The sequence below is a fragment of the Chelonia mydas genome, chromosome 9, assembly GCF_015237465.2.
Source record: "Chelonia mydas isolate rCheMyd1 chromosome 9, rCheMyd1.pri.v2, whole genome shotgun sequence".
Classification (NCBI taxonomy): domain Eukaryota; kingdom Metazoa; phylum Chordata; order Testudines; family Cheloniidae; genus Chelonia; species Chelonia mydas.
Window position 1 is genome coordinate 100,628,015 of NC_057855.1, and position 14,014 is coordinate 100,642,028.

The window sequence follows — 14,014 nt, forward strand, 5'->3', positions numbered from 1 at the left end:
GAGTTTGCTAGAGCCAGTGGACGTGTTAGTATCATCTGGGTCCCTCTCTCTGGCCTGATCAGGACATCCGTCAGGATTAGGATGAAGAAGGTACTGGGTCCCAAGAGACAGTGGGGGGCAACAGCCATCATTGTGAAGACCGCTCCTTCCTCTTCGCTAGTCTTTCCGTCATCCAGCATTATGGTAGCCCTCTTTTCCCCAAAAAGTCTCTTTTGAGGACCCCAAAAGGGGAGTGTGAATGGACGAGCAGCCCATTCTCTCATCATTTTGTCCACCAATTAGGCCTAGTGTCTGACACACCAATTTTTGTTCACTGATTTCCGGTTCCACACTTTTCTTATTTACCAAGCATGATCTTAACACACTCCTTGAGTTATATCAGTAGTCATTTTTGCTTGGCCTAATTCAGTCTGTCTTGCTTTTGCACCTTTTCCCATCAACATTTGTTGTTACAGGTTACTGTGGCATTTTATGAACTTGCACTCACCTTTTACAGTTGAGCTCATAATTAGGGTAAATTTGTAGGCCCAGTTATCACGACAAGATGCATTCTTTTCCATAAGGTACTGAAGCAGTAATTTACTTCTTTCACAAAATTTGTATTGGCTGGGTAAGGCAGAGCTAGTGCCGTTAATTTCCATGTGGGAGACCTCAGCAACTCATGTTCTCACCATGGACTAAGAGGTGTTATGCTGGTTTACTATGGAAGTCAACAAGGAGTCCAGTTGCACCATAAAGACTAACAGATGTCAATGGTAGTCAAGGCTTATAATGGTATGGCTGAGAAACCCTTAACTATAATGGCTCAACCGCGTGTCACTGTGATAACACAGGTCCAATTTTAGAAGATACATCCCTCAGAAATATAATTTCACTCACTTTCCTGAATTACTCTATCATTTGAAAGTACCTTTCCAAGATTTCCCTTGGAATCCACCATACTGCACTTGCATTCTCACCATTTAGCTAGACTTACCAAAATCTGCCTTCGCACCATCTCCTCTGGAGGATCGCTGCCTTCACACAAGCACACTAGCCTGCAAGAAACATGGCGCACTGCAAGAAAACAATGCATGCATACATAAGGATGGGCCACTTCCCCTGTTCTTTCAAGCCCTTATGAACTCCAACTCTAAAATCAGACTATGGAGAAGCTACTTCTTCACCAACTGATGCAATCACAAACAATCATTTTTTAGGTAATGTAAATTCCCATTAACCTAACAACCAGAACACTGTTGTGTGCTGTCTGTCCCATATAACCAGAGTAAAATGGAATTCAGCATAATAGCTTACAACTGATGTTTTTATAACTGTAAATCTCATAGAGCAGATCCGCTGCAGACTAGAAGCTCCAGCTCCACATCATACCCAAGCACCCCACCAATGGAAAAGCGCCCAGGAGACTGCAGCCAGCTTGGAAACCTTACTCCACTGTAAAGTATGATGGGTAGTATATGTTTCTACCATGTGGGACTTAACCATGTTCCCATAGGCCCCGACTCCATGGGTGCTCCGGGGCTGGAGCACCCATGCGGAAAAATTGGTGGGTGCTCTGCACCCACCGGCAGCTCCCCACCCCGCCTCCCACCCCAGCTCACCTCCGCCTCCACTCCACCTCCTCCCCTGAGCGCGCCGCATGCCTGCTTTTTCCCCCTAGCTCCCAGCGCTTGCCGCCGCGAAACAGCTGTTTCGCGCGACAAGTGCTGGGAGGGAGGGGAGGAGCGGGAACAGGGAGGGGGTGGAGTTGGGGCGGGGACTTTGGGGAAGGGGTTGGAATGGGGGCGGGTCTGGGGGTGGGGGGGTTGAGCACCCACTGGCATGGGGAAAAGTTGGCACCTATGCATGTCCCCACTGAAGTCAACAGAAGTTTTGTTATTAACTTAATTGGAACAGACTTAGACTCTCCATATTTGGGAGCAGATTCACCTAGTCTTTATCTTGGCATAAATCCTGGAGGTCTGTGGCAGCAAATAATTCTGCAAGGGACAAAGCTATAGAGGTGCATAGAAGTCAAAATCTTAGCTATGCCCAGAGGATCATTAGAGTACAGTGCAGCCCACAAAGCAGGGTGGAACTAGCTGGGAAGGGAACATGACCAGGGAATGGCCTGATTCAGCACCTTCTCTCTGTAGCTTCTACAAAGTTCCAGGAGGAGTTAAAGCTTGTCCTAAGCAGAAACCCCAAGGAAAGGCAACTGCGAAAACACAGCCTGCCCTTCATCAGAGTGAATCTCTCTCCATCTCTTGAGCATGGAGATTAGCTGGTACAAGAAGTGTAATTTAGGCACATGGGTAAACATTTTGTAATGAATGAATAACAAACAAACAATAACAATGGACATCAGGGTAAACACCATGATGCAATTCATTTATTATTGCTTGTTAAGAATCAACAGTGTGCTGCTCTGAGGAACTTAGAATTTAGCAACCACAAGCATGCAGGACCTAAATTTTTTATATCATCTAAAAGATGGCAACAGCAACAACAGAGTCTACTAGCGCAATGCTGGGGCATTGGTTCAGTACTGATTGAGGCAGGAGGTACCACTTACTAAGTCACCAATATTTCCTGCAGCACTTGGGTTCTCTTTCTGTCTAGATACTAAGGTATTTTCCTGAACCATCCAAGTACTGAGCAGATCTGACCATGCGTAAAGGTGATTTACAAAAAATATAATTGAACCTGTACCCTTTTTGTTTGTTTGTGACATATAAAGAAAGCCTGAAAGGTTTTCTGCTTGTTTTTTTACAGTAGAAATTCAGATCTTATCTATGCTGGAAGACTCGAAGGTGACATGAGAATATATGATACAACATATATCATTCAAGAGATGGATCATAAGTCTTGACAATACTAGGTTTAGATCCCATGGTGAAATGGAGTCTTGCACTTGAGGGTATAATTTGATTAAGCCCTTTAAAAATCATACGGACATGTTATTGGAGAAAATAGACCAACAGCCCACCTTAAGATGGAATGCTGAAATAGCAGCCAGATGTATCTTAATGGAACTAACTGCCAAACCTTGGTGTTTCAGGTATAACAAGTAGTCCTGAATATGTTGACCTGAAGAACCAGACAGTGATACCCCATATTGGTGAGACCAGATGGAGAAACACCTCCATTTAGAAAGATCAGTCATTCTTGTAGAAGGCTTTCTACTATTTAGCAAGATCTCTTGAATGCCTTTTGAGCAACCCTGCTCACAGAATCATAGAATATCAGGGTTGGAAGGGACCTCAGGAGGTCATCTAGTCCAACCCCCTGCTCAAAGCAGGACCAATCCCCAACTAAATCATCCCAGCCAGGGATTTGTCAAGCCTGACCTTAAAAACTTCTAAGGAAGGAGATTCCACCACCTCCCTAGGTAACACATTCCAGTGTTTCACCACCCTCCTAGTGAAAAAATTTTTCCTAATATCCAACCTAAACCTCCCCCATTGCAACTTGAGACCATTACTCCTCGTTCCGTCATCTGCTACCACTGCGAACAGTCTAGATCCAGCCTCTTTGGAATCCCCTTTCAGGTAGTTGAAAGCAGCTTTCAAATCCCCCCTCATTCTTCTCTTCCGCAGACTAAACAATCCCAGTTCCCTCAGCCTCTCCTCATAAGTCATGTGTTCCAGTCCCCTCATCATTTTTGTTGCCCTCCGCTGGACTCTTTCCAATTTTTCCACATCCTTCTTGTAGTCTGGGGCCCAAAACTGGACACAGTACTCCCGATGAGGCCTCGCCAATGTCGACTAGAGGGGAATGATCACGTCCCTCGATCTGCTGGCAATGCCCCTACTTATACAGCCCAAAATGCCATTGGCCTTCTTGGCAACAAGGGCACAGTGTTGACGCATATCCAGCTTCTCGTCCACTGTAACCCCTAGGTCCTTTTCTGCAGAACTGCTGCCTAGCCATTCGGTCCCTTGTCTGTGGCGGTGCATGGGATTCTTCAGTCCTAAGTGCAGGACTCTGCACTTGTCCTTGTTGAACCTCATCAGATTTCTTTTGGCCCAATCCTCTAATTTGTCTAGGGCCCTCTGTATCCTATCCCTACCCCCCAGCCTATCTACCACTCCTCCCAGTTTAGTGTCATCTGCAAACTTGCTAAGGGTGCAATCCACACCATCCTCCAGATCATTTATGAAGATACTGAACAAAACCGGCCTGAGGACCGACCCTTGGGGCATTCCACTTGATACCGGCTGCCAACTAGACATGGAGCTATTGATCACTACCTGTTGAGCCCGACAATCTGGCCAGCTTTCTATCCACCTTATAGTCCATTCATCCAGCCCATACTTCTTTAACTTACTGGCAAGAATACTGTGGGAGACAGTGTCAAAAGCTTTGCTGAAGTCAAGGAACAACACGTCCACTGCTTTCCCCTCATCCACAGAGCCAGTTATCTCATCATAGAAGGCAATTAGATTAGTCAGGCATGACTTGCCCTTGGTGAATCCATGCTGACTGTTCCTGATCACTTTCCTCTCCTCGAAGTGCTTCAGAATTGATTCCTTGAGGACCTGCTCCATGATTTTTCCAGGGACTGAGGTGAGGCTGACTGGCCTGTAGTTCCCAGGATCCTCCTTCTTCCCTTTTTTAAAGATGGGCACTAAATTAGCCTTTTTCCAGTCGTCCGGGACCTCCCCCGATCGCTAAGAGTTTTCAAAGATAATGGTCAATGGCTCTGCAATCACATCCGCCAACTCCTTTAGCACTCTCGGATGCAGCACATCCAGTCCCATGGACTTATGCTCATCCAGCTTTTCTAAATAGTCCCGAACCACGTTTTTCTTCACAGAGGGCTGGTCAGCTCCTCCCCATGCTGTGCTGTGCTCCCTACTGTATAGCCATGGACCATCCATGCAGTTAAGCGAAGGGATTGTAGGCTCAGGTAAAGAAGGCAACCATGATCCTGGGAGATTAGGTCCAAGCTTAGAGCAGGAGAAATTGGACATTTCACTGACAACACCAGAAGACCAGTGCTGACAGGCCCATGCTGGGGCAGTAAGTTTGACTCTGGCCAGGTCCTGCCTTATCTTTAGCAATACTCTGTGAATGGTAGAAAAGCACAGAGGAGCGTGCCTGACCACATCAGCAAAACGGCATCTGTCATGGAACCCAGGCTATGACCACATATGGAGCAGAACTGCTGATACGTTCTCTTGGACTTTGTCGCAAATAGGTCTACTTATGGAAAACCCCACAGCAGTAAGATGCATCTGGCCACATCTGGGTGAAGAGACCACTCATGGTGACTTGCAAATCTGCTCAGGGTAGTCTGCTAGTTTGTTCTGCATGCCCAGCAGGTAAGATGCTTCTAGATCTACTGAGTTGGCAATACAGAGCCTCCAGAGTAGAGTTGCTTCTTGACAGAGTGGAAAAGAGAGGGCTCCCTCCTGCTTGTTGAGATAAAACACTGCCACCATGTTCTCCAGGACTAACAAGCTGACTCTCCTGATCTGCGACTAATACCAGGCAAGCCAATCTGACAGCATTGAGTTCCCTGATATTGATGTATAAAGCTAAGTCCTCTGAGGATCACAGACCCTGCATCCGTAGAGAACTGAGGTGGGCTCCCATCCCAGGACTGAAGCATCTGTCACTAGTGTGAAAGTTGGTTGTGAGTGGGCAAATACCTACGCATACATTGGCTGGAGCTGTCCTCCAACCTAGGGACATGAAGACATGGGAGTGCACTCTTACCCCAGAGTCCAGTTGATGGCAGCTTAGCAAGTAGACTTATGCCAGCCAGTCCTTTAGAGTTCTGAGTTGGTCTGACCTATTGAACCACATAGATGCATGATGCCAAGTGAGTCAGAAGCCTCAAACAGTTTTGTGCCGTTGTGATGGGGTAAGCTTTCAAACCTATGATCAATTGATCAAACTGCCTGGAACCTGCAGTCCAGAAAAAAGGCCTTGGCTTGAGTTGAGTCCAGTACAGACTCTATAAACTCTATCCTGTGGACCAGGGAGAGGAGAGATTTTTCTGTCTCCCAGAGCATTGAGTGTTGATTGGATTAGAGGAACACTGCTCTGCCTTTGCTGTTTGGACCAGCCCTTGACAAGCCAGTCATCTAGGAAGAGATAAACCTGCACTCCTGATCTTCAAAGGAATGCAGGTACTACTGTTGTGACCTTTGTAAAGACCCTGAAAGCTGCTGACAGGCCAAAACGTAGTACATTAAACTGGTAATTATTTTGATTTATCAGAAAACCGAGGTACTTCCTGTGAGCTTAATTCATTGCCACATGGAAGTAGGCATCTTTTATGTTAAGGGCAGCATCCTGGGAAGGGATAACAGAAGCGAGGGTGTCAATGCAAAAATTTATACTTTTAAAGAATTTGATGAGTTAACACACATCTTAAATTAGTCATAGACTCCCCACCTCACCTGCGAACCCTATGCCCTTGGAATTAAGAAATATTCCTTTTGAGATCACATGGAACCTCCTCTATGGCTACCAAAAGAGTGACTGAACTGGACAAGGAGTTTCTCATGAGAATGGTCCCGGAAGAGGGAAGGGGAGTTGTGGTGCGACAGACGAGTAGAAGCAAACTGGAGAATATGTCCCACTTCTACCTGCTCCAGACCGTCTGATCCAAAGTAATCCTAGACCAAGCACTGTGGGAGAGGGACAGACAGTTTGCGACGGTGAGGGGGTTCAGGACTGAAGACACAGAGACTGATAGGCTGACCCTGACTGGCCCATCAAAATGGCTGTTTTGCAGTTCCTGGCCCAGAGCCAGAGCTAAAGCAGCAGGAAGGGAAGGCCTATGCCCATAACATCTTGATCTCTTTTTCGATAGGTTTCCCCAAAGAGGAAGAGCAGAAAATAGGTGCAGCTGCTGTGGCCGATACTGCTTCCTGGCCAGAGCAGACATGTACAGACCTATGGACTTCAGGGTGGCTCTAGAGTCCTTATGTCCATGGCGCTTGCTGTCCATCAGGTCCGAGAATAGAGAAGGACCCTTGAATGGCAAGTCCTGGATAGTGCTCTGTACTTCAGGGGAAGACCAGAAGACTGCAGCCAGGATGATCTATGCATGGCCACTGCCAAAGCCATGGTTCTAGATGCTGAATCTAGTCCTGCCTACAGTGATGTCCTCGTGACTAGTCTGCCCCTACTGACTAGGGAAGAGAACTCCTGTCTAGTGTTCTCCAGAAGCAGTTCTCTGAACTTTTCCATGGAGCCCTACAAATTAAAAATCGTACCACCCCAGCAGCGCCTGTTGGTTAGCAACACGCAGCTGCAAACCCTGTTGAATACATCTTTTTGCCTAATAAGTCCATCTTTTTAGCATTTTTAGATTTGGGGGTGGCAGCCTAGTTCCCTTAATGCTCTCTCTCATAAGCTGCTGTCAGGACTAATAAGCCCAGTATAGCGTACTCAAAACCTTGGAAGGGCACTTAATATTTTCTTTCTGCCCCTTCTGCGGTGGGAGGCAGTGAAGATGGAGTCTGCCATAGAGCCTTTATAGTCTCTAGTATTGCCTCATTAATAGACAGAGCTATCCTGGAGGGACCCACCAATGATAAAGCATCAACCAGGTGATGTGAAGATTCACTGACCTCTGACCTGTAAACTAAAATCTGCATCCACTCTCTTTAGCGACTCCTGATAAACTTTAAAATCATCAGAAGGAGGTGAAGTTTTGCCAGACAGGATGGCCTCACCATCTGGAGAGGAGGTAGAATCTCCTCCTCTGGCTATTGTTCTGGCTCTGAAACCTCCTCTTGATCCCCGATATCAGACTCTGGGGATGGAGCCATTCGGTGCATAGAGTCAGTCCTTCTAGACATGGGCACTGAGTATGCAAGATGTGGAGATGATCTGGACATCGGGGGAAAACCCCAAGTGTTCCAAAATGGCCACTGACCTGGCCACATTCCCATGGGAGGTGCCACTGAAGAGTCAAAGTGGTAAGTGGGAAGAGAGGAACTGTGTGGAGACCATTGGTTCCTGCTTCAGGGTTGAGATACATATGACCCCCACCTTCGAGTCCAACAAGGAAGATTCCCTTCCTCTAACTATGGTGGAGCTGATCCAGTTGGTGCCTGGGATCAGTACCAGGAGACAGACAATGGGCAGAGTGAAGCCATCATAGCAGGTCTTCCCTTGGATGGTACCCAAGGTGGAATCACTAGCAGCAGTGAAAGACAGACTCTTGCAAGGATGGAGATGCCAGCAGTGAAAGACAAGGCAGGTTTCTTGCCACCACAAACGCCTCCAAAGTAGTCAGCACTGAGCTGATCTCTTGTTGCAGTGCCAAAGAAGTTGACATTGCCTCTTCCAACACCAGGCTCAACAGTGCCCCTTGCAGCACTGAGGCCAACTGTGACAATTTAAGCAGATTTGGAGGAAGAGTGCTTAGATCTCAGGTGCACTCTACTCGACTCCTTCTCAAATTTCTTAGCAGCCTAAGCTGGTGGAGATCTTCTCTTGGCAGATGCCTGTCTGGAAGCCTTGTAGTTTTTCCTCAGTACAGGCGAGGGAGAATGATACCAGGATTCTGCTAATACTGGAAGTGAGCTTCTTACTAAAGCCGCAGCACTCAGCACCAAGTCAGACCAGCACAACTCCGACAGTGGCCTGAGCGCCACCCCATCAGCAAGAATTTCAGCCTAGCCTCTTTATGCTAGGCTTGAACTCCCTGCAAATCTGGAATCGGTAGTTCATGTGTGCCTCTCCCAAGCACTTCAGGCAGCTATTGTGTGGGTTGCTCACTGGCACAGGCCTGAAGGAAGAAGCATACACCTGGAAACCCAGTAATCAGGGCATACTGCACCTCCATACTAGAAATAGAAAAACCACAAATGGGGAAACAAGTCCAAAAAAAAGTCATTTTCCCCCCAAACAGAACTGAAATTTACTAACTATCCTAACAACACTTAAAACTAAACTATCTATATATACACACACACTATGGTACAAAAAGGCTAAGAGAAGAATTGTTTTGATATAGAATAGAGTTCCAACGACCTTTGTGGGCAGTAAGAAGGAACTGAGTTTGAGCTGCCCAATGGGTATTACTGAGCAAAAAAGTTTCTGAAGGCCGTGTGCTGAGCGCACAAACACCAAAAATGAATACATTTGTGCAATCATTCAAAGAACACCAAAATATCCTCTGGCAAAACCAAGAAAGACAAGATTGACGTTCTTTATATTTCAAAAGTTAAAAGCTAACAGAACAAATCTTTCAGTTCTTCTTCATATATCAAAAAGTAAAAAAAGAACACAACCCCAATTTTTTTAAATATCCTTTGCAGGTCACCTTTAACTATGATATGAGAGCTGATGAGATTGTGCCCTAGAACTAGTAAGCCTCCCTCCTTCCCCTTTGCCTAATATCATCTCTCCCTGCATTATGTACATAACTTAGACTGTGAGCCCCTTACAGCAAAAACTATGGACCAGATACTGGGGTCCTGCAGATTTGCAGAGAGAGCAGGTCAAGGTGCAGATACAAAGGTGGCTTTAAAGCTCACTTTTGCACTCCACCAATCATGATGCTCCCATTGTGCAGGGCCACTTGCCTTGCACCAGGTTAGATCAACCTTAGGTCTGCAGAATCCTTAGGGTTTGTCTACACACAGTTTTGTACCAATTTAACTAAACTGGTTTATTAGAGATACAATGTGGGTGAGGTAATATCTTTTATTAAACCAAATTCTGTTGGTGAAAGATACAAGCATTTGAGCTGCACAGAGCTCACGAGGTCTATATCATCTTCTATCAGTGCAGCCCCGCACAGCCCAGACACTTATATCAGTTCTGTTTATTTCCAAAAACGTATGGACTGAAAACATAGCCAAGGATTAGTGAAGCGCAGAGGAGTCCAGACATAGCTCCTTTCCTCCGGTCTTAGCCCTTTTCACTGCTACAGGCAGCAGGAAAGGGGAGCAAAATCACAGCTCCTACACTGATCGTGTCACCAGAGGATCATCCTTGCTCTGGAGTGATCCTTCCTTAGTTGGTTACACAAAGCAGCTGCAAAGTACTCTCTGCCTTCATTTTATCTGCAAAGATACACACAACCCTATGGCACTACATACAAATGTTAAATAAAATAATAGTACCATAAGAGCTTTTTTTTTACAATATAAAAGAACTTTAATCTAGGACACAAAACACATACATACATTTAGCTCTTTGCTCATCATTGATGACTGAATCTACCCGGTTAGTCACAGCCCAATTCCATAGGCTTATTGCACTTTCTTCAATCTAGGAGGATAGAAAAAATTTCATTAGAATTTGCCTTTTTGTCTTGATTTGGGTCATATTTGAACTTCTTGATGTAACAGAACCATATATAGGTAAATATCTATATGTCTGTGTAAATCAAAGAATGACATGACTTGCAATTGAAAAGATAAGGAGGACTTGTGGCACCTTAAAGACTAACAAATTTATTTGAGCATAAGCTTTCATGAGCTACAGCTCTCTTCATCGAGCTGTAGCTCATGAAAGCTTATGCTCAAATAAATTTGTTAGTCTCTAAGGTGCCAAAAGTCCTCCTTTTCTTTTTGTGGATACAGACTAACACGGCTGCTACTCTGAAAATTGAAAAGATCTAATCAGACTGATGGCAATAGCACCCATCAACACATACCCACATTGGCCATCAGTGTCTTCAGCCATAATTTGAAATTGTGCACAGTAGGGAATTCTGTATGTGAAATGCAAGATTTCAGAAACATTTTAAATCCTTTGTTTTGTGTCATTAAAGCATCTTCCTGAGCAGATCCACTTCACCTATCACTTTACTCAATTATCCTTACACTCATTTACAACAAGCCCATTCCTGAACTTGTCAACATTTGATCCAGTTTACTCCATCCATCTGGAATGAAATGATCTCACACACACAAACCTTGTGCAATAGCATATCCATTGCCATTAAGATACAACTGACTTATTAATGTCTTTCAAAGTCTAATAAGGATATTCAAAACATGCAAAGTTCCCAACAGATGTTGAAAAATTGGAACAGGTTCAGAAAAAAGCTATAAGAATGGCTTCAGGTCTAAAAATCCTCTCACAGTGACAGACCTAAGTAGCTCAATCTACTTAGTTGATCAAAAAGAAAGTTAAGAGGTGACTTGATTATGGTGAATAAATTCTGACACAGGGAGAAGACTTCTGACAGTAGGGGCTCTTTATTCTAGCAAAAGATCCAACAGCTGGAAGTTGAACCTATACAAATTCAGACTGGAAATATGGCACATATTTTTAAGTGAGGGTAATTAGCCATTGGAACAACATACCAAGGGACATGGTATATTTTCCATCACTTGATGTCTTTAAAATCAAGAGTGATGTCTTTCTAAAAGATATACTCTCTAGCTCAGCCAGAAGTTATGGGCTTGATGCAGAAATCACAGGATGCAATTTGTGCAGGAGGTCAGAGTAAATGGTCAGAATGGTTCCTTCTAGCCTTAAAAGTTATTCATCTATGAATCAATACAAATCAATAGTAGGAAATATTTGGTTTCACATCAAATTTCTGAAGTAAATGTTTAATTAACAATAGGTTGCTCTCATAAGAGTGAGTCCAAACTGAAAAGGCAAAAGTAGCATTTTCAGAAGGGGAACAGGGCTGACGCTGGAAACAGTCAAGACCCTTGCGCGTCCCCTTATGTGTATACTACTGATCTAAGGTGATGAACCTCCAAAAGATTTCCACTGTAACAGGCCCCAGTTGTTGTGCGCTCAGGACTTTCATAATATCTCATTCACATGTCAACAATGTTCCTTGTAAGCTGCACACAAGCACAGCCATGCCTGTATACACAAAGCACTCGCCAGAATACCACCCACAAACAAGCCAGAAAATATAAGTGGATGGTGGGGGTTGCGTCATTATGCTGGGCAGGGTTTATGTCAGGATGCCATGATGCTGGGCAGGGTTTGTGTCAAAAAACATCCACGGAGGGGGGCAGCATAGTTAAAAAAAAGAAAAAAAAGCAGAAGCAGTCACAAGACAAGCAGAAAAACCTGCGGGATGTGACTGCATAAAAGTGCCAACCCAACTGCCCCAAAACAAGCAAAAAGTCACTTGTTTTAAATGGACTTGGTACCATATATTGAGCATGCATGATTCTGAACAAGCTCAGTAGTATCTGCTGAAGCTAGCCTTACTCTGCCCTCACTTGGAAACACATTTGTGCTCTCTGCTGTTCACTCGGGCTAAAAGGTGCAGAGGGGGGAAAATCGGCAGGGAGGGCTAGGCCAAACTCACATATTTATATGATACCCTATTGTAGTAGGCCCTGTCAATACGTTTTTAAAGTCCTCAAAACACATTTACATAATCCATACTTTAAACACTCTTAAAATACTCATTAACACAATAGACTAATCTCTTTAAAAAGCAATTACAATCCACTGTGTCTACTCTCATATAGTTCGGTAAGGGATTTGTCTCTATTATTTAATACACACAAAAAAGCATAAGCTTGCCCAAGAACAAAAATATAATGCTCAGTGCAGTTTGCAGCCCGCTCAGTATAAAGAAAATTTACGAAGGAATGTTATATGTCAGTAATGTTAGAACTAAATATATGGCATTCTCTTTCCAAATGAAAGGAAATTAATCTGGTCTGAGGAGTTGCTGCAACCCTACCATACTATACAATAAACATCTCCTGCCGGTTGCTAATATGGCCCCTGGATATTTTGTTAGAGAACATTTAAGAAGTTATTACTTTACTATGCCTCATGTTTTATATTAATGTGTCAGAAATATCTTGACTTTCTTCAAATGTGCTGAAGGAGATATAAAAAAGAAATGTTATACTGTATGCTCCATACTTTTATAAAAATGTGAATAGAACATATTCTAAGGAAGTGTCAGAACCAGGTGTACTCATTATCTGCACTGGCCAATAGGCATTCAAATTGTGTTACATGCATCCGATGAAGTGAGCTGTAGCTCACGAAAGCTCATGCTCAAATAAATTGGTTAGTCTCTAAGGTGCCACAAGTACTCCTTTTCTTATGGCCAACACAGAGCTGTTCACCTGTACCTCGGCCACAAGATTAGATTGTTTTTAAATACCCAGTGTTCTCAGCAATTATTTCCAGCCTTCTACCTGAACCTCATGAATCTCATTCCCAGCCTCGTTATCCACACATTCTATCTCACTGAACAGTTTGTCAATGATCTCAGTTACATTTGATGAGGTGTCTTTTTTCACCAGCTCTTGAATCAGCACTGAAAGAAAGACAAACAAAAGACAGCAATGCAGTGAACTTCACACAAAGATTAAGAGCAGCACATCATTTTTGAATGTCTGAACAAGAGAAAACAATCAGTTTACATTTTCTCCATATCCTTCTGTCTACTAAATACACACAGCGAAGGCAGAGCCTGACGGAAGATAAATAAAACAGCTCATAAGAAATAATTCCGAAACCTAAAGGAAGTTTTTACGTAAGCAATGAGGCTAAACTCTGGTGAGCTGCACCAATTAAATCTGTTAACTTACATGGAGTTGAATCCAGGCAACAAGAGCAAATTTTGGCCCAACATTTACTTTGCTAAAAAAATATCTCTTTCCTGACAGTGTCTTTTGTTTCCATTCTAAACGACTTTTACCCTTTGGCACTCTCTAACAGTACAATGTTGCACAAAACCTGCATTCAGTAACTTTACTGTGAGTGAGTTAAAGCCAGTGCTTTTATTAAGAAGGCTGAAAGGAATGTCACAATTCTGATGATAGACTGAACCTAGAATCCTGAAACTCCCATACAATCTGTTATGAAGCATATTATTTAAAAAAAACAAACAAATAAAACTGCTATTCTGGGTCTCTAAATTCCTCCCCTGGTTTAAAAGGAAAACTGACAAACTCAATTAGCTGCTGTATTAACCAGTCCCTGAATATAGAGAGAATTAGATCACTTTACTGGGTTTCCAATCAATGGAAGGCCCTCACTCCCTTTTCAATATGTGGTGTTCATCATAATGTAAAAACTTCTCCATGTACAGGTTTGAGAAACAAAAACC

General features: G+C 43.8%; 1 protein-coding gene across 1 annotated transcript in view; it reads right to left on the bottom strand.

Annotated features, from left to right (window-relative positions):
* The window catches only part of TEX11 (testis expressed 11), a 134,484-nt gene that overhangs the window by 117,499 nt on the left and 2,971 nt on the right, over positions 1-14,014 (bottom strand). The window contains exons 2-4 of the mRNA XM_027818533.3: positions 13,098-13,219; positions 10,143-10,227; positions 977-1,056 (exon numbers count right to left, since the gene is read on the bottom strand). Of these exons, the coding sequence (XP_027674334.3) occupies positions 977-1,056; positions 10,143-10,227; positions 13,098-13,219 (287 nt within the window). The remainder of the gene's footprint in view (positions 1-976; positions 1,057-10,142; positions 10,228-13,097; positions 13,220-14,014) is intronic.